The 22,296-nt window shown below is 37.0% G+C and overlaps 1 protein-coding gene across 1 annotated transcript in view; it reads right to left on the reverse strand.

Moving 5' to 3' along the window:
• PKHD1 (PKHD1 ciliary IPT domain containing fibrocystin/polyductin) overlaps positions 1-22,296 on the reverse strand; it is a 455,948-nt gene that overhangs the window by 13,226 nt on the left and 420,426 nt on the right. Inside the window, 4 exon segments of the mRNA XM_007972274.3 lie at positions 3,515-3,673; positions 9,594-9,701; positions 18,845-18,932; positions 19,900-20,035. Of these exon segments, the coding sequence (XP_007970465.3) occupies positions 3,515-3,673; positions 9,594-9,701; positions 18,845-18,932; positions 19,900-20,035 (491 nt within the window).

Raw genomic sequence — 22,296 nt, forward strand, 5'->3', positions numbered from 1 at the left:
TAAACAAAAAAAGCAGGACCCAATTAAACTAAAGAGCTTCTGCACAGCAAAAGAAACCACCAACAGAGGAGACAAACAACCAACAGAATGAGAGAAAACATTAACAAACTATGCATCTGACAAAGGTCTAATATCCAGAATCTATAAGAATTTAAATCAAAAAAGCAAACAATCCCATTTAAAAAAATGGGCAAAGGACATGAATGGACACTTCTCAAAAGAAGACATACATGTGGCCAAAAGTATGTGGAAAAAAATGTTCATCATCACTAATCATTAGAAAAATGCAAGTAAAAACCACAAGGTATATATTTTTGGATAGGCATGATCAGGAGGGATATACCCTGAAATAAAATCACAGTAAAACAAAACAAAACAAAAAACCAACAAGAAGAGAAAAGACAAAAGCCAATTTTACTTAAGAATATCTTTGATAAAGCAGTAAAGAGAATTAAATTTTATTTAAAATCCATATGTGATTTTTCCCAAGAAAAAGCAATTTTACAATTGAATTTTGAGCTGAACTAGCTATTTTTTCATGGAACACCATTTTTACTTGAAAGTGCTTGAAAACATGATAGAGAAATTATGGTTATTCATACTTGTGTATTTGGTAGATTTCATTTTTTCTCAAATGAATGAAGTGAGCTTGTAAAACAGAAACAACTTACAATGTTTGTTGCCAGTGATAAAATTCAAACTTTCATGGGAAACTTGGAATTTGGGAAAACTTGTATCAACTGCATGAGCGTCACAGGTTTCTAATTCTTAATGATTCATGTTATTAACAAATGTGATCTTTTTGAATAGTAGAATAAAATACGTCAATGTCGAGAAGATCTTCACGACTCCATGAAAAAATATTTTCAAAGTGGTCAAAGCATAACGCATGGATGAAAGCTCCATTCAAAGTATATGATGAGACTGGTGGATTTTCATGTAACAAAGTACAAAAAGGACATTGAGATGGCACTTTAAGTAACTACTTCTTGTCAAGTCTGGGTGCAGTAGGAAAGAAGAATGTCCACTATTATCTGTAAAGGCTATTAAAATGCTCATCCCTTTTCTACAGTGTATCTGACTGAGGCTGGTTTTCTTCATATACTTCAGCAAAAACAATATATTGCAATAGGTCGAATACAGAAGCTGCCAAGAGATTCCAGCTGCCTATTAAGGAAGACGTTAAAGAGATTTGTAAGAATGCCACACTCTTTACACTATATATTGTTTGAAACTACAACTTTTTAATTTAAAATTTTATGTTTACATGCAATGCATATATTATTTTTAAATAAGGTAATGAGTAAATTTAAAATTTTCTGTTTAAACTTCTAATTTGGAAATACTAATGGATATAGAACTCACATAGACAAAAGTTGTTTAGATTCTCAACAATCGTTGAAAGTACAGCAAGATCCTTAGACCCAAATTGAAAAAGACAGACACAGAGAGCATATAGTTTAACCAGAGAATCCTTTTTTATGAGTAAGTCGTGGAACAATATATTTTTCTGATTCTGAAGAAATGAATGCTAATTTTAGAGACTTAATAAATATAAAATACAGAAGGTATAAAGAAGGAAATACAAATCACTTATACAGATCTGACTACTGTAAAACTTTCATAAAGTTCCTTGTAATTTCTTTCCATCTTTTTTGTTTGTTTAACATAGTTAGGAGTCTGTGCCCAGTAAAGAAAATATGGGGATATCATACAAGGTAGTGTGTCCACAGATATTGAAAGGTTGAAAGAGCAACAGTAAGACACTGAAGTAATAGATATATTTGTAAATGCAGGAAGAAGCCACGTCTAGGGCTGGGAGATCAAAAGTGGAGTTAGCAGAGCTTAGGAGTTAGAAAAAGCCATCTCTAGAGCTTAGGATTAAAAGTGAGGTTAGACCTTAGGGAGAGACCCCTGCATGGCTGCTTGGTTTAGATACAATATGGAAGATGAGAATCAAATCACCTACTTCACAGGATTACATGAGATAAAAATTTATGAAAATTCTACTTACAAGCAGACGGTACTACACACACTGAATGTAGACAGAACTTTAAGAAGGAAAAACAAAAAACTGCAAATCACAGCAACACAAAGCAGAACAAGGTCAAGATCCCATTCTTCTTTAGAAAGACAAGGAGCTGCCTTGTAGTTAGTCCAGTCCAGATCAACAGGATGAAGAGAGAAGCAGGGATACCAGGCTGTAGCTCAGTTCAAATACAGAAAATGTATCCAGTGGAGCTTCCTTTCCCAAGCATCTCTCAGAGTTCCAAGCCCAGTGAATGTTGTAGTAGTGGGACTATGCTACTTTCTCTCACCTTTATTTTGATCTTTTGTCTTTGTCTCTCTTTATTTTTCCTCTTTTAAACTTCACTCTTGCTTATACTTTGGTTTTGTAGGGCCTCCTAGTAACACAAATATTTCTTCCACTCATTGGATGGTCTAGGGTTGGAGGAATGGGTGGAATAAGGAATTTGCCAATGCCTGATCTGCTCTCCTGTCTCCTCCACTCTAAGATAGAAAGAAGCTTCATTTACAAAGCCTCTTTCCCTCAGTGACTACAAGTCTCCAGCTTTAAAATATTAAAAAATAGCATCCACTTCTGGGAAATATTTAGGAACATACTTAATTTCTATGCTGGAAAAAAAAAAAAAAAAAAAAAAACACTAAGCCCTCTCCCATTTTAAAGGAGAAGAGGAGAAGATGACATTTTTCCCTGATTCTTTTTTTATTTTATTTATTTATTTATTTATTTATTTATTTATTTATTTTGAGACAGAATTTCGCTCCTGTCATCTAGGCTGGAGTGCAATGGCGCAATCTCGGCTCACTGCAACCTCCACCACCTCCTGGTTCAAACAATTCTCCTGCCTCAGACTCCCGAGTAGCTGGGATTACAGGCGCCTGCCACCACGCCCAGATAATTTTTGTATTTTTAGTAGAGATGGGGTTTCACCATGTTGGCCAGGCTGGTCTCGAAATCCTAACCTCAGGTGATTCACCCGCCTCGGCCTCTCAAAGTGCTGGTTTTCCCTGATTCTTTAACTCACTTTTTGAAGACTCAGCTGGCAATGGAGTATAGTGTTTCAGAGAATGCGATCTAGAGCCAAACTGCCTGGCTTCTTCATGATTTTGAGACCTTGGGCAGGTGACTTACACTTTTTGTCCCTCTTTCTCTACATACATAATAACAGGCACAATATTTATCACCCACCTCATTGGGTTGTTGTGCAGATTAAAGAAATTCCTTTATCTGAAGTGCTCAGAATGTGTTCCATAGTGAGTATTTAGTAAACATGAGGTGTTATGATTATTGCTATTATTACTCAAGATTAGGCAATCCTTTTCTCTAATGTATTAACTGAACAATTTGGCTTTGTGTAATTTTATATTTTAGAGAAGCTCACAAAAATTTGTCTTTGGGGAAAGAAAAAGAATCATTAATATGTTATGCCTGATGACTTCTTTTTTTCAGAAATTTTCATTCCAAAAAAAAAAAAAAAAATCTACATACTTCTGCTTTTGCTTCTTTTAAGCCAACAGCACACCAGACAGCTCAGAGCCAGCCATGAGGCCACAGAGGACAGGGAAGCAGCCAGGATGATGGTCGACTTCTCCTTCTTAGTCACAGGCAAGACAGCAAATGACTGGGATCGAGCTGTAAAATTGACTCCTATGGGGGGGAAAAGAAGATGTTTCAATGATATGTTAATAAGATGCTAATATAATTAAAATATAGTAAAAATAAATTCATTTATAATACTATCTGTGACATAGTAGGTGTTCAATATATATTCATTGAATTTAATAAATAAATAAATTATAAATCCAAGATTTATATTGCTAGAGAATCATGAGATTCCAACATTAACACATAACAGTTATTTCCAATTCTGTCAATTACTGATTGAGAATTCTTCCAATTCTCTCTTTTAATTTTCAGACCTACCTTCCATACCAATGCAAAATTTCAGCTTCTTTCACTCATGTTTCACTAATTAGAACAAAAATATTCTCAGCTCCAGAATGTGTGAAATCACTTGCTCTGATGTATGTATGTACTCAATACGTGCCATATAACACGTCAAAACAGGGGCATAGGGACTCCTACTGCAGCACCAGATTGTCTTAGAGAGTTATGTGATCTGGAAAACTAGGAATAGAACAATGGCAGATAGAACCACTGGCCATGAATGATGGGGCAAGATGGCATCCTCCTGTTGAGAGAGTCCAACTCTCTAAGAATTCATCTGAAACTCCTCCCATTTTTGGAGACTGAAAAATTTCTCATCCCGTTATTATTTATGAAATGAGGCATAAAGTAATCTTAAAAAGAAAGTTACCTATCTTCATAAAAACCCATACACAAATGTTTATAGCAGTTCTATACATAGTAAAACCCAGGAACAACCTAAATGTCCTTTAGCAGGGGAATGAATAAACAAACTATGGTTTATCTAGACAAGGAAAACCACTCAGCCAAAAAAGAAAGAAAGGAAAGAAAAAAGAATATAAACAAACACACAACTGATAACCTGTAACAACTAGAATGAACATAAAAGGCATTATGCTGAGTAAGGGAAGCCCATCTCTGAATGGTACATACTTGTAGGATTCCATTCATATAACATTGTAGAAAAGACAAAGCTATAGAGATAAAGTACAGATCAGTGGTTGCCAAGGATGAATGGTGGAGAAAGGCTATATGTATGTGAGGACAGATTTTTGGGGTGATGAAATGGTCCTTATCCTGACTGTGGGGATGGTTACATAGATCTATACATGTATTTGAATTAATAAAACCACGTACAAAAATGTCAATTTTATAGTACATTAATTTTTAAAATAAATTGTTTTAAAACTTGCCTTTAATTTTGGGTGTGATGAATATATTCATTATTCTAATTATGAAGATGCTTTCATGGGAGTAGACATGCATCAAAATGTATCAAATGGTATACTTTAAATATGTTTATCATATGTCAATCATATCTCAATACAAACAGGTTTATTTTTGAAAAAACTTGCTTATGAACAGTTACAGCCAGCATTTTTAAAGCAGCTTATTCAAAACAAACAAGCAAACTTCAAACTTCTGCTTTCATCCACATAACTCAGGCAAAAAGAGTTTTTATTTTACGTACTCAAGGAAACACCGTGTTTTTCTTTGCTGTGCTTTCACTGGGCTGAACCTGACAATTTTACTGGAAGTCACAGTCAGATCTTCAATCTCTTAACTTCTGACTGACTTGGTCCCAAAGCTACTAAAACAAAATCTCCTCTGTATACATCATGTATCTGAGCCATATTTGGCTTGTTTGTTACCAATTAATTGCTTTTTATGGGCATATGAATAAGCTCAATCAGGCCTAGAGATGGGAGAACAGATTTTACTTGGGATTTACAGAAGTAAAAACTAAATTCTTTACACTTTTATCCATTTTTCAATGATTGCTCAGTAATTGTTTACTTGATCAAGTTGATAAGTTACCAGTTCCCATTCTTAAGATATTTACAAGCTAGTAAATGAAATAAGATACACATAACAAACATTTGTTAAGCAAATCAGGATGTTACACATGCCACTAGAATAATGCAAATCAATTGCTTTGGATATTTATTTTCCATTGATATGATTAGGGAAAGCATCCTGGAGGGGGGAAGTATCTGAGGAGGCTTTTTTTTTTTTTTTTTTTTTTTTTTTTTCATAGAGAAAGAGTCTGTCTCTATCACCCAAACTTGAGTGCAATGACTGGCACGATTATAGCTCACTGTAGCCCTGAACACCTGGGCTCATATGATTCTCCTGCTTCAGCCTGCCAAGTGGTTGGGACTACAACCGTGTGTCACCATGCCTGGCTAATTTTTTGTTAATTTACTGTAGAGGTGGGGTATTGCTATGTTGTCCAGGCTAGTGTTGAACTCCTGGTCTCAAGCTATCCTTCAGCCTTAGCCTCCCAAAGTGCCAGAATTACAGGCATGAGCCACCCCATCCAGCCTAGAAAGGGAGCTTCTAAACAGAGAAGTGACATTAGCCACATAAAATATAGTCAGTCCATTTTTGTATAGAACACAAAAATGACAGAGAAGCTAAAGTCAGGGCGACAAGGTGAAATTATCTAAATGTAAGGGTGGAAACCACTGGCTCTCAATTACCTTAGCAGCAGAACATTTTCTAAAACTGCAATCTTAAAAATAATCTGAATATACTCACTTATTCATAAACAAATATTTATTTGTAGCTATGATGCACCAGGCTTTACTACACCCTTGGGATATAATGCCAGACTAAGCAGAATCTCTGTCCCTTTGGAACTTTGGTCTCGGTGGAGGACCCACCACACAGACAGTAGACAAACACGTAGACACTATAAAGCCAGGGAGTGATACGTTCATAAAGAAAACTAAAGTGAGTTTATGAGACAGAATGACTGGAGGTGTGGGGAGGATTGGGGATGGTATAGACTGAGTGATCCAAAAGAGGCCTCTTTGAGGAGGAGATACTGAGAAGAAATCTGAATGAGTTAAGTGAGCCATGTGAATTTCTGGAGGGAGAATATTCCAACCAAGGAATTGGCAACCACAGGTAGAGTTTCTCTGGTTAAGTGTATGTGTGGTGAAGGTGGTGGGGGGGATTTGTGGGTGATGCCTGGTTACATTGATCTCTTCTCAGCCCAGCAGCCCTTGAGGGTCCTCCTGAGAACCCCATGGCACCAAGAAATGGTCAGAAAAGCCACAGCCTACACCATGATAATGATAGTGAATGTGGAAAGGCTGGCTACAAAGTCAGTACTACAAACTTACAGAAACCCTTATCTCTTGGCAGTGTCTCAGGAAGTTTAGACGTGATAAATGAGCTGGATTTGATAACATATCAGACTTAAGAAGATTGCATAAATACTTGGGCAGATCTATTTTCTGTATTTCTAAAATAGGAATAATAATTTCTTCTCTCTAAGATATTGGAGAAATGAGGGAAAATAGTGGAAATGATCACAGATTCTCTGCTTGATTCATGAATGAATGAAACAACAGACCAGGCATGGGGACTCATGCCTGTAATGCCAGCATGAGCCCAAGGGTTTAAGGCCAGCCTGGGCAGCATAGTAAGATCCCATCTCTACCAAAAAATGAAATAAAATAAATTAGCTGGGTGTGATGGCACACACATCTGTAGTCCTAGATACTTGGGAGGCTGAGGTAGGAGGATTACTTGAGCCTGGGAGGTCAAGACTGCAATGAGCCATGATTGAGACACTGCACTCCAGCCTGGGTGCTGGGTGACAGAGTGAGACCCTCTCTAAAAATAACAACAACAACAACAAACACACACACACACAAACAACAAAAGAACCAACAATAACATAAAAGAATGCTATTATTTTGAAGCCTATTAGAAATAAGAAATTTCATTGATTGGCTGAAATGTGTGAATATACGCCGCTTTCCCAAACATTCTAACACTTGAAATTGATATACTTGGAAACAAGGAGTTACTCTCTGGACGTGTACCATTACTCAGCATGATGTCTATAAGGGGTCACAGAAGTGCATATCTTTACTATTTTTCCCTTCTTTTTATCCTCCATTTATTGTCTCCGAATTTAAACTTTTATAAATCTCATCTGAAAGAGTCTCATCTTATAGACTTGATCTTGAAAATTACGGAGAATAATTCAGTGAAAAACACTAAGGGAAAACTTTCCAGATGATTCTTCAGGTAGTTGTTTTTACAGGCTGTCAGTAGAAACTACAATAAAGCAGTAGTCTACTAAGTGTGAACACCAAGACTAGTTCAAAATTACAGGAGTTACCAAGAAATTTCTGTCTCGCATTTGGTTTTACCACCTCTTCCTTAAAATGAACTTGATAATGTATTTGGTTAGTCTTAATTAATGACTGAGGTAATTAAAGGACAAAGGCCTTTTAAATGTCAGACAAATCTGGAACACAATATGCATTCCTGCCTGTCTCACCCTTTAAAACATATCCGTTCAAAAACTCAAGCTTATAGCACAATGCCTGGGAACTGGGAATCCCACGGTCAAGGACACTACACATTTGTTGTGAACCTGTACTTGTATCAGGACACTTTGACACACAAAGTGTGTGTAAATTGCTTATGTGACTTTATTCTTTTTAACAAGTATTTAAGCAATCATTCTCTGAAGTATAAATGTGACTCTCATAAAACATATAATGAGCACTTGTCAACAGGTTATTTATCTCGTTAATGAAGAAATCAGGAAGAACACGAAGCTGGTTTAAATAGCATTTAAGAGATAATGATCATATAGCCAGGGAGCAATAATATTATCTGACCCCAGAAGATAGTCTTTTTGTCAAAAAACAATCCAGGCTGGACGTGGTGGCTGACGCCTGTAATCCCAGCACTTATGGAGGCGGAGGCAGGCGGATCAGGAGGTCAGGAATTCAAGTCCAGCCTAGCCAACATGGTGAAACCTCATTTCTACTAAAAATACAAAAATTAGCCAGGTGTGGTGGTGCATGCCTGTAATCCCAGCGACTCAGGAGGCTGAGGCAGAAGAATTGCTTGAATCTGAGAGGTGGAGGTTGCAGTGAGCCGAGATCATGCCTCTGCACTCCAGCCTGGGTGACAGAGCGAGATTCCATCTCAAAAAAATAAAAATAAAAAAAATCCAAAACTTAGAATTAAAGGAAAAATGATTATGATTACAGATCTTATCAGTGTCATACTGGAACATTTTCAAAAGGCCCATTGAAAGTTTTATTAAGTTCTCTCAAACACACATTTGTTTCACTTACTATTTATTATTTATTTATTATTTATTAGGACCCAGACATGTTTATTTGTAGAAGATTGACATGCTGAAACAATTTTTATACAGTTAAGGATGCAAATGATATCTGTAAACATCGGACTATCAAAATTTTGCTTTTATTGCCCTGTATCCATTGCAAACTTATTCCAACATTTCTTCCTGGGCTATATGATCACTATCTCCCAAATGCTCTTTTAATTAGTTTTCTTGTCTTCTGATTTCCTCATTAGTGAGTTAAATAACATGTTGACAAATGATCATTATATATTTTCAAGAGAGTCACATTTAATACATCAGAGGGTGTTTTTTTACATATTTTGTCAAAAAGAACTGGATCAAATGCGCAATTTACACACCCCTTATTCTGAAGTGCCAGGATGTTGATGGGTATTGTCCCCATTTGGCGGGGGTTGAGGAGGACAGGACCCAAAGTTAAAATTTCAACATCCCATGACTGTCTTTCTTATAAATTAACATTCTCCTATTAATATCCAACCAAATGTCATGTAAGTAAATAAAGGAAAAAAACAAGTAGAACACTGAAAGTAAACTTCAATGTTGAGAAGGAAATGTACATTTGGTTTCTTGCTCACCAGGAGTATCCTGAGGTTTCCATTTTTACATCTGCTCTTTCTTCTCAAGCTTAATGATACAGTCAAGTGAATTTATTTTCTAAACTATGATGACTTCTTATTCATTATAGTAGCTATTCCCAAAAGGGAGAACGGATTGTCTTCTTAAAAAAAAAAAAAAAAAGGAAAACAGAATAAAAGCACTGTATAAAATTACCTGGAGGAGAAGTGACAGTAAAAATAAAGTGCCAGTTTGACCCAGAGATCAAGACTGCCAAGTTGAAGAAGCTCACATAACCATCTTGAGTTTCTGCCTGGGTGCACCCTTCAAAGAAGCACAAAACAAAAATTAGCTGTTTATTATCTAATCTACAACAATGTCTTCATGTCTGCTGTGAAGGCAGACATTTGGACAATAAAGGACAATTTTTTTTAACTCCAAGAGGTTATCTAATCCATCAGGTTTTTCTGAGTCAAGACTTAGAACCAAATGATCCAAGACAGTATAATAACAGTTAACATATACTGAAAGCTCACTATGCCAGACACTGTTCTTTATATACACGATTGCCTACAAACTACACAACAACCCTATAAAATATGCTATTATCTATATTCTAGCAATTAGGAAATAGGCTCACAAAAGACTAAATTACGTGGTACTGGGGTTACAGCCCAAATCTACCTGATTTCAAAGTTTGCATTCTTTACAATATATTGGCTATATTATTATTAAATGTATAATATATAAAGAAAGAAATTCTATTATCTTTCTAGGTGGTCAGTTTCTACAGTCTGTCTTTCTTCTATTCAGGTTATCTATAGTTTATATGGCAGTAGAGTTAGGCCAAGGGATCAGGACCACGGCAATCTATCAAATCATGACTGATAAAGCTACTCTGATTTATGCAAACAAAACAAAACAAAACAAAAAAAACCTTGCATCTTCTAACAGTAGATCATCCATTTATAAAGTGAAAAAAGGCAGCTTAACTCAGTATCACATTCACAATACCATTAATCATCTTTTGACTCCACCATCTCTAAATTATGTGCCTAATTAACAGCTGCTAGACTTTACTCTGGAAATGTCAATATGATTGGCACGGTGGACAAAGGATTATGGAAGTGGTCTGAAAGTTTATAAGTTGGTTTGAGATCTCTAAGGCTGAAATGTGTCATAAAAATATAATGTGCTTAGTGTTACATTTTTAAATTCAATTGCTTAATCTTTTTGTGAAAACACTTTCTTCATCAATTTTGCAGAGCTAACTAAAACTTCTTTTTTGAGAAACATCTTTTACTTCATCTTTTCTGAGTTCCAAAATAAATAAAATGCCCACTAAAATGAAAATAAATAAGCCAAGACTCAAATAAATGATAGGCGCCCAAGATAAATGCAGTTTATACTCTTTAAAACCTATATGCATCAAAATTATGGTCAATAAACTCTTGCAAACAATGAACTGCAGAGTACAGATGTTCAACATGAAATCATTTGCTGCAGTTTTTCCTTTGACAAACGTCCTTATTGTTCCCATCTTTGGAAGAATACAAAGCAGCATTTAATCGAAATGTGTCCGTAGAGCACAGTGAGTTGGCCTCGTAGAACAGCCGCCAAATTGCCTAATGGAAAGTGCTTTAGTTCTAAATGCGTTTACTTTTGCGTTAAATACCAGCTTGCCTTAGAGATCTCTACAAAGATTCCCATATATATCTATGATATTCTCAGATTTGAAGCATATGTGCCCAAAAGCTGAGGCAGTTGCTGCCAAGTACAGTACATTACTCCAGGGTTCATCATATCTTCAGAATAGCTATGATGACATATACAGATGCAATTGACAGGCTCCCTGATCAAGCTGGAATAAACAGTATACTGGCTGGGGGACTTGGGATGGGGTGGGGTGCTGGGCTCAAGCAACTTCGGAATTGATTACACAACTACCAGGAAATGATATCTGAATGGGTTTCTGCAGGATAGACAGTTTCTAAAATACCTTTGCAGCCCAAATTATCCCCACAGCTATCCCACTCGCTCCTAGGTATGCGTACTAGCAAACTGTTATATCGTTAATGTTGAGATGTTATCTTTAAAAGTATTAAGGACTTTTTTTGTGCAACTACGATCCATAAATGTTAAAGGATATTGAAGATCTGTAAATAATGGTCCTTTAGTATATAAATTCACTTTTTATAATAGGTTGTAGCTGCCTTGTCACTGAGGACAGTCTACTAAAGGAAAAAGAATATGAAGTTAAATTGCAGAACAAAAGATTTAGAGGAGATACACAGATATGGTTTTGTTGTTGCTATTTTGTTTTTCTCCAGGAAATACTTACAGTAAGTTAGATAATCTATCCCAAATGCTTTTGGTGCATTCTTTCTGAAGTTAAAAAGTAGTATTTCATAATGGCTTCAAGAGAAACTTTCAATCATATAAAATAGGGTATCTTGGTGACATGGGTATGCTAAAAACAGAAAACTACATGTGATTTCTTCCCTACTTCATGACTCATACACATAAAAAAAATGTGTGTATATAAGACACCCTCAGAATAGTCCTCACACATTCCCATTGGATCTCTTAGAAAAGGTAATAGTGACAATACTGATCCAAGTGAGCTAGTTGGCTTGAGTGTGGCTTGGTGTCCATGGAATAAAAGAGTAAATGTTATCTCATCTCACACCAGTTAGAATGGCAATCATTAAAAAGTCAGGAAACAACAGATGCTGGAGAGGATGTGGAGAAACAGTAACACTTTTACACTGTTGGTGGGAGTGTAAATTAGTTCAACCATTGTGGAAGACAGTGTGGTGATTCCTCAAGGATCTAGAACCAGAAATACCATTTGATCCAGTAATCCCATTACTGGGTACATATCCAAAGGAGTATAAATCATTCTACTATAAAGACACATGCACATGTATGTTTATTGCAGCACTATTCACAATAGCAAAGACTTGGAACCAACCCCAATGCCCATCAATGATAGGCTGGATTAAGAAAATGTGGCACACATACACTATGGAATACTGTGCAGCCATATAAAAGAATTAATGTCCTTTGCAGGGACATGGATGAAACTGGAAACCATCATTCTCAGCAAACTAACACAGGAATAGAAAACCAAACATCGCATGTTCTCACATGGGAGAAGTTGGAGTTGAACAGTGAGAACATATGGGCACAGGGAGGGGAACATCACACACAAGGGCCTGTCAGGGGGTGGGGAGCAAGGGGGAAGGATAGCATTAGGAGAAATACCTAACGTAAATGACAGGTTGATGGGTGCAGCAAACCACCATGGCACATGTATACCTATGTAACAAACCTACATGTTCTGCACATGTATCCCAGAACTTAAAGTATAATAATAGATAGATAGATAGATGATAGATAGATAGATAGATAGATAGATAGATAGATAGATAGATAGATAAAGAGTAAGTAAAGAGTAAGTAGTTTCATGCCTCATTCACTTTGCACGGCCACAACATGATTCTAAGCTGGTGGGGTATGACATCCTTAAGGTTACTGAAAGAAAAATAATGAAAGATGAGGTGCAATAAGTGTCAGGAGTGGGACAAAGTAAAATATAAAGTCTCAGTAAGGTATGATATAGGAGAAGGTATGGAGAACAGGTAAGGCATGGAGCATAAGTAAGGTACTGGGTATGAATAATGTGCAAAGTGTGGCAAGGTACAGAGTATAAGTAAGTATGATATGGACTATGGGTTAGAAATGAAGTGTGAGTAAGGGTCTGAAGAATGTATAAAGTATGGAATATGAGTAAGGTATAGACTATGGGTAGCATATGGAGTGTGAATAAGGCATGGAGTATGTCTAAGTTATGGAATATGGGTAAGGCATGGAATATGAGTAAGGTACTGGGTATGGTAATGTATGAAGTATGGCAAGGTATGGGATATAAGTAAGGGATGGGCCAGGCACAGTGGCTCACGTCTGTAATCCCGACACTTTGGGAGGCCGATGTGGGCGAATCACCTGATGTCAGGAGTTCGAGACCAGCTTGGCCAACATGGCAAAACTCTGTCTCAACGAAAAATACAAAAATTTTAGCCAGGCATGGTGATGGGTACCTGTAATTCCAGCTACTCAGGAGGCTAAGACAGTAGAATCGCTTGAACCTGGGAGGCAGAAGTTGCAGTGTGCTGAGATCGCACCATGCACTCCAGCCTGGGTAACAGAGCCAGACTGCCTCAAAAAAAAAAAAAAAAAAAAAAAAAAAAAAAAACACAAAAACAAAAACAAAAAGTAAGGTATGGACTATACATGCGGTATGGAGTATAAGTAGGGTCCTAGGTATGGATAAGGTATGGAGGAGCAATATAAGGCATAAGTGTGAGTATGGTTTGGAGTATGGGTAAGGAATAGAAGAACATGGGTAACGTATGGAGTAGATGATGGGGAGGTGAGTTCCAGTATTCATGTGAGAGTATCTGTCGTAAATATTACTAGAACATGAAAAAAAGCTAAAAGTTAATATTTTTATGCTGCTGTATTATTTTAAGATCAGAAGGTGAGTGACTGTTACATATCCTAAGCACTTTCTATACCAAAACACCAACAGTAGCAAAATGGCACTGAAAAATGAACAGAATGACAGCATCAAAACAGGTAGTTTGGAATGCAATTCTGAATGTTTCATCTTCACAGTGGGCAATCTTGGATAAATTCACTTCATTTTCTTACTTTCTTAATGGCATGCCTTATGTCTACAAATTTGTACAAGGACCATTCTGGTCTGTCCTCATTCCTTGGGATTTTAAGCCCGAGAAGCTTCTAACTGTACTGTTCACATTTAAAAAAAAAAAAAAAAAAAAAATGACCAGGAGCAAAAATATGAGTTAGCCACACAGGTGTTACTTTCAACAAAGTGAACAAAAGATAGATTGTGTAAGTGGAAGGGAAAGTCTGGAGAGTCTATGGGGAGATTGTGACAAAATATGCAACATTACCTGGGCCTTTACATTTGGATTGTATAAAGAGAACATGGAGAGGGTACTGAGGAGAGCAAGACCTCGAAGTTTGGTAGAAAATTACTTTTGTGGACAGGCTGAAAACATTTAGAGTCTTGTTGTTTTGTTTTGTTTTTTGTTTGTTTTAATTATTTTATTTTATTTTAAATTCCGGGATACATGTAGAGAACATGCAAGTTTGTTACATAGGTAAACGTGTGCCGTGGTGGTTTGCTGCACCTATCAACCCATCACCTAGGTATTAAGCCCCACATGCATTATGTTCCCTGTGTCCATGTGTTCTCACTGGAAAACATTTGGCGTCTTAATAAGTAAGTAGATAGAGGAAAAAAATTACAGGTCAAAGTAGTAAAAAGTCAAATTGAAAAGAGAGTGGGAAAATTTATTGCTCTAATAAGAAAGCAATAAGCCGAAGCAAGCTTTAAAAAGTAAGGGTTTTGAAGCTATGAAATGTTTAATCACGAGATGTCAATCGCCCTCCTTAAGAAAAGTTTTAGAAGGGGATAATTTCATTTTCTGGAATCGATGAGGTGTAGCTTTGCCAGAAACAAAATATATAAGCTAAATTAAATGGTGACATCAAAAAAAAAAAACTAAGATCTGAGATTTATTCATTGAAAACAACATCAAATGATTATTCATTAACTTGGAGACTTTATTACAACAATTTTATATGTTTCTTAAGAGATAAATAACAAAAAATTAAGAAACAATGTCATCAGAAAAGGTAGGCAGCGTGCACCAATGATAGGAATGGTTTTAGGCCAATAATAAATGCAAAACAAGGCACATCTATGATTAACTTATGCCTATCCATTTGAACATTTTGTATATTTTATGGGAACCATCTGAATGAGCTTAGACTCATAGCAAGAGTAGAGCAAGAAATAACTGTAAAATCATGGCCTATTCTTGGAAGTCAGTGATTTTGCAGGTAGGCTGATGTTTGAGCTGGCACATGAGTCATTTCCAAGCCTGAAAAAACATTTTGACAACACAAAACCAACAGAAATGCCTTACCTGATTCATCAGGTGCACAGGAAATTGGATAAGCTGATTTTGTTTTGTTTTGTTTTTATTTTATTTTGTTTTGTTTTGTTTTGAGATGGAGTCTCACTCTGTCACCAGGCTGGAATGCAGAGGGCGATCTTGGCTTACTGCAACCTCCACCTCCTGGGTTCAAGCAATTCTCCTGCCTCAGCCTCTTGAGTAGCTGGGACTACAGACATGTGCCACCATGCCCAGCTAATTTTTGTATTTTTACAAAAATTACAGGTCAAAGTAGTAAAAAGTCAAATTGTAGACTTTTGTAGAGACGGGGTTTCACCATGTTGACCAAGATGGTCTTGATCTCTTGACCTTGTGATCTGCTCGCCTTGGCTTCCCAAAGCGCTGTGATTACAGATGTGAGCCACCACGCCTGGCCCATAAACCGAATTTTTGAAGAGTGGTAAACACATCCTCAAATTTGCATAAGAATGGGGATATTTGGCCCAATTATACAAAAGTACATACACACCATATCAATTTATAATTTTCAGTGATTTATTGGTATGAAATTTCCTTTCAATGTGTTACTGGCAAATCTCAAAGGATGCATCATTATAATTACAATACTAACTGCATAAAAAGCCAGTGCTTGAAATCACACTTCTAGAAAGAAGGATTTGCAAAAGTTAACAAGATTTCCTACTTATTCCCCTATTATAATATGCAAATATCATGGTAATAATAGATAACTGTGCTTAAAACAAATAACTGTTATTTTCTTTTTTTAAAAAAATTTATCATTACTGATATATATCTCTGTAGAGTATGCATATTTTGAAACATTATTTTCTTTTTTTCTTGAGACAGAGTCTTGCTCTGTCACCCAGGCTAGAGTGCAGTGGTGCCATCTTGGCTCACCGCAACCTCTGCCTTCCAGGTTCAAGTGATTCTCATGCCTCAGTTTCCCAAGTAGCTGTGATTACAGGAGCGCACCGACCATGCCCAGCTAATTTTTGTATTTTTAGTGGAGACAGGGTTTCACCATGTTAGCCAGGCTGGTGTCAAATGCCTGACCTCAAGTAATCCAGCTGCCTTAGCCTCCCAAAGTGCTGGGATTACAGGCACAAGCCACGATGCCCAGCCTGAAAACATTATTTTCAAATCACATTTGAAATCACAAAGAATTTGTCAATTCTTTCTCATCTAAAATAGCAACACGATATTTAGTGTAGAGATTTGCTTGAGTCCTAGCTCTTGGTCAGAATTATTCAACAATTCTGAATTCAAGGAGTCAAGATTAACCCATTGGCTCTATTCTTTTACTGGGACCCTGTAAGGATTTTTGAAAACTGTCTGATGTAGAAGTTGTGGGGAAGGGAGTGAATGCTTTCCTTTCTGAGGATATTTTCCATCTACCTTAAAAATCATTTTTAATCCGTTTGGATTCTTGGGACATTTTTAAAATTTTCTCATTGAAACTAGTGGGAGAGATTAAAGAAATTTAACAGATCCTCTTTTTCAGGCTGTTGTAATCTCTGGCTCCCTGACCAAATATAGGAGATGATTTTAAAATGTTCCACTGAACCCTCCTATTCTAGGTTATATCAGGTTGACATAAAATGAATTTCTCTTCACCTCAAGGTGAAGCCCAGACTTGGACTGTAATATTGTGCATGATTGGGACTCCCTCTGATGAGAAGGAAATACACAATCCTATCCATGAGCAGAGGAAGAATTTCAAGGTGCTGTGACATTGTGAGGCCGCTTGTGCAGAGAGGCAACCCCTATGCACAAAGAGTTGGAGGCTGTCAGGCGAGATCTATGTGTTGGGCGATTGACTGCACACAATAGGGAGAAGGCTCCTGGTAGGAAGCATGATTAATAATGTATGGGTTATGTTGGAGGGAGGCTGGTAAGAGGAAAAAAACTCTCCTGTGACACCTGGAACACAAACTATATTAACTGTAAAACACAATCTCTTGCGTTTGCTGCCTTAAAACTGAAATCAAAAGGGCCTGAGTCTTAATTTGGCCCAGCAGCCAGGTTGTACTTACCTTTTCATGTTTCTCGTCATAAAAACTCTAGCTTTTTGCTCCCGATCCAGTCTTCCCCATTTCAGTAAATAACACCAATATCCACCCAATATAACAAAATCAAAACCTAGAAGTTGTCCTTAAGTCCTTGTTTTCTTTGCTCCCAGTAGATTCTGCTGATTCAACTTCTGAAAGACATTCTGAATTAATCCACTTGTGATCTCCACTATCTCTTGCCTGGCCTTTTGCAATCACTTTCTAACTGGCTCAGGTGGTTCACTCTTGCGGTTCTCCAATCCACCCTCCACAGAGCAGAGTGGTCCTCTAAACATGCAAGTCAGACCTTGGAACTGGCCTGCTTAAAACCTCCAACGGCTCTTCATCTCACTGAGAGTGCAGCCCAAACTCCCCACCATGGTCCCCAAAGTCCTCTGTTGTCTGTCTGGCTCCAGCACCTCTCTCACTTTACCTCTTCCCTTCATCTCCCTTAGTCATGAGGCTCCTTTGTCCTAATTCTGTTTCGCAGACACATTCTCCTTAACATATTTTCTGTGGGTAACATATTGTACTGTTTTACAACATAAAAACACAATGATTGAACTATTTCATAATAAAGAAATATGTGCCTCCTTGAGTAGGGTGTATTTCAATGGTTTTGTGTGTGAGGGGGTTAGATAGGAATTTAGAACTCAGAAACTATTTTTCCCATAAAAACCATGTTATACCTGCTTGCTTCTCTCTAGACCAGGCCCTAAAATGCACATTCTTGGGTCCTTCTGCAGAATATGTAGCCAAACTATCTTGGGCCTAGTAGAAATCTGCATTTTAAATAGATTTTCATATAGACAAGCTTCAAGGAAAGTAAATGGAGCTGGCAGTGGTTCGGGGATAGAACAGGAAGGCAAAAAGGATAGACAAAGATCAAAAAGAGAAAAACTAACTCAGGGCTGCTATGGGTCAGATGCTTTTGCATTTATCATCACATTTATTCTTCATACCACTGAGAGCAAGTCTTTCTATTTCCCCATAGAAATCATATTGTACTTGGTAAATTGCTCCCTGGCCCAGTCCATAATACTGTACCAAACAAGAGTGTGTCATGGGGGCACTGAGTGGACTGTAGAAAACCTAGGATTTGATACTCACCCAAAAATGCCACGCACTTTTCCTTACACTACCTTAAGGATACAGATATGTTGAAAATGTTGCTTTATTGTGAAAGGGAAGGGAGAGAAAAGGTGGTGACTTTAGGATTTCCTGCCAGCCTAATCTTCCTTTTCACAGACACTGACACTGTAGATTAGGGATGAAGGAGTTTCCTTCCAAATTACTGAAGAAATTCAGTATTACCAATTTTGCTATGAATTCCTAATGGGTGCAAATATTTTATGTGCAGATAAAGTGGTAACAGATACCTGAAATTTACAGATACTTTACCTACCTTTTAGCACTGAGTCTGATGCTCCTTCCAGGGAAGCTGAAATTGTCCATGGCTCTGAAGGGGGCCCCAGGGACTCCACTCGTCGGTTCTAGAAATGGGAATAGGAGGAGGGAGAAAGAAAAAGTTGGATTCAGAAGAGAATTTTGTGAAGTTAGAAAAGAAGATGGTTCAGATATATGCTGTTATGAAGAACATATTCAGTAGAAATAAAGGAAAGAAAGTGATAAATAAATGTTGTCTTTCTCATGTTAAGAATATATCAGAATTAACTTATATATGAGTAGGGAAATTATTGGAAGACAAGTTGGGGCAAAACAGTGAGGAGAGGAAAGGAAAACTATGTTTATAGAAAAGAATGGTACTATGTGCTGAAGGTTCATAAGAAAGGAAAGGTAAAGAGAAGAAAACAGGAGAGAGCTGGGTGAGTGCCAGACTAGATCAAAGTCTACAGGATTCCAAGTGTGGACCTCAGTGCCACAGATTTCTCTCTGCAAACATGTCAGGGGATGCATTTGTAAGTAGAAGAAAGCCAATTCAACAATCATAGTTCATTGTGAATTTTGTAAATACTGAAAAGATAAAATAGAATCAGGACGCAAAGCCTGAAATTAGAATTAAGCACAGAAACTTCTTGTTTTACTTAACCACATATAAGAGAGATTATTTTAAAAAACATAAAACTGTAATGCATCTATAATGTCATAAGTTCCTTCATTAACATATGAAAAACTTCTTCAGATGTAGATCTACTTCTTTGTGAAGGCTAGATTTCAGAGAAGATGTGACAGACCTGCTTCAAGAATTTGGTTGGGGAGGAAAAGTATCAGAATTTTGTTTTTACCCTTGATCAAATTCTGAATATCCAGAGAAAATAGAAGGAAGGCAGGCTGTGAAGTGGAAGGAAAAATGTGAAAGTAGTGAGAAGCTCTTAAGTGCAACAAATTGCACACAGTGGGCACTCTGTAAATCTGGATCAATGATGACACACTCTAAAAGACAGACTGAATGCTACATGCTACTTAGCTCTAGACAGATTGCTTCCTGTGAAACGTTACCTGCTCATCCAAAAATACCAATTGTGGCTGCACTGGAAGCTCATTTCCCACTTCTCCATCTGAGGGCTGGACTAGGACGGAAAGTACATAGGGCCGAATATATATCAAGTTCCCAGTTTTAAAACTGCTTGAATTTCTGGCAGATATAAAAACAAATAAAATACATCCTTGGGATTACACATATCCCTATGGCAGCAATTTTGCACAATCCATTATTACCAGTGAAAATATTTGCATTTGTCTGTGTTTCTAGAAAATAATACACTGTGTAGTGAACATGGCTTTATAGCAAAGGTTAATTATGTATGTATTTGATATGTTTTCTTAGCTATAATGAAAATGGACTGGGTGGTAGGGAAAATCACAAATTATGAGTGTATATTTTTATTATCATTTATTAAAATCAGTCAAAAAATACAAGTCTCAGTGAAAATTAGCCTCAAACTCATATAGATAATAATAATAAAAGCCTCAGACTAAAATGAGAGGACATGGACACATCCAATAGTAAGCTATTAAATCAGCTTTCCCAAATAATGCCCTGATTTGTGGGTGTGTTCCGATTCCATGATATAAATACTACCACCATAGCTAATTCCAAGATGACAAGATAATACCACTGAGCAGAGCTGGGAAGAGACACCCAACAGCAAACTCCAGTACACCACTGTTTTACACAGAAGAGCTCGTTTAATCTTCACAACAAACCGTATTTATATTCTCTGAGTGTGCTTGTACTAAATGGATTCAATAACTATTAATAGCATTAATGAATTAATTTACTTCAGTTGCATGAAGCATCTGAGGAGAATAATACTTATTATTGCCATTTACTGAGCATGTACTGTATACCAAGTTCCATGATAAAGTGTTCATGTATAATTTCATTGCATCTTTAAAATGACACTATGTGGTGGGTACTCTTGTTTATATATGAAGAAGCTGAGGTCCAAAAAGGCTTGAATAACTTGCCAAAGGGCCTACAAATGGTAAGTATTGACTGAGATCTAGAGTAGTTAACCAGTGAGCTATATTGCTTCTCACTTCCTTTGAACATACTAAGTGCTGACATGACTTAGCAACAAAATGGAACACATACAAAATAGTTATATAATTCATGACAGTGTAAAACATATGTCACTCAGAGTTGTGGCATTTTTGATGACAGAGCTTGCATCATTAAAATAAAATTATACACCTATTGTCCCATTAAGTCTATTGTGTATTACACATCATAGGCATGCAACAGATGTTTGGCAACTAAATGGAGGCACCTGGACATCATATATCATATATAGGACCCTGACATAGAGCATTCCTTGATGAGTTATCCTCAATAGCCTGGGCCAGGTCTCATGAGGTATTTATTTATTTATTTATTTACTTATTTATTTTTTAAAAAGCCTACTTTGCTTTCTCCCATTTAATGTTTATAAGTCAACTATTCTATCTCCTAACTACCTCCCCTTCCCCACACGAGGAGGAAAGGATAAAGTATTTATTTAACGTCGAAGGTGTACGTCAGGAAAAAGCGAAGATTTGTTCCGAAAGAAGAAATAGTGGAAGAGCAAATACAAGCGATCACTAAATATGAAGTTTCCGTAGGAAGCAATTTTCTTCTCCCCTAGGAATCCTAGGAAATGCGGGCAGAGTGCAAATACGTGGTCCTAAGAAGCTCTTTAGTCATCTACCAGCGAAGACCCTGGCTTTTTGGCTGGAATCACTTCCTGGAAATTCAACACACACTAGCCCCAACATCATTTCTTAGTTTGTTTAGCCTGAGTGGCTAGGGCTCCTTTCCCTTTTTAAAGGGAACCATTTAAACCAGATTTTAAAAATCCATGCTATTAATTCTATCCTTCTGTGGGTTCCAGGTTATCAGAAAATTCTAACGTTGTTATCAGATCCTATTTCTCCCCTAATCTTTTTCCTTAAATTCTTTCTGATGGGGGCTAGGATGCAGGCAAGCAGTCTGGGTTAAAGAAACTGAAAGACTCCATCAAAGATTCTGACATAAGTACATTGATGTCTAGAGACGAAGGGAGGGAAACCAACTGCCTGAACACACGCTAAAAGACCCATTCCTGACACACTTTAAAGTTTATTGTGAGCAAACATCTCTTGTTAAATGTAAACAGCATCTCACTGGAGGTCACAGACTTGCTGCTGCAGCATATCCCAAGGTAATACCACTTTAAGCTCCACATAAACTCTTAAGCAGTTTCTGTCCTAAAACCTGACCGTAGGTGGTACAGTTTTTTACGATATGTTATAATAGTGCAATAAATCTGTTAGCTTAAAATCGAATCTCCGTGGCCTTTTAGAGAAATCATCATTAAATGCAGGGTCCTGTTAATGATGCCATCGAAGTGAAATTGTTTAATCTGCTAAGGGGGT

Source organism: Chlorocebus sabaeus, chromosome 17, assembly GCF_047675955.1.
Source record: "Chlorocebus sabaeus isolate Y175 chromosome 17, mChlSab1.0.hap1, whole genome shotgun sequence".
NCBI lineage: Eukaryota > Metazoa > Chordata > Mammalia > Primates > Cercopithecidae > Chlorocebus > Chlorocebus sabaeus.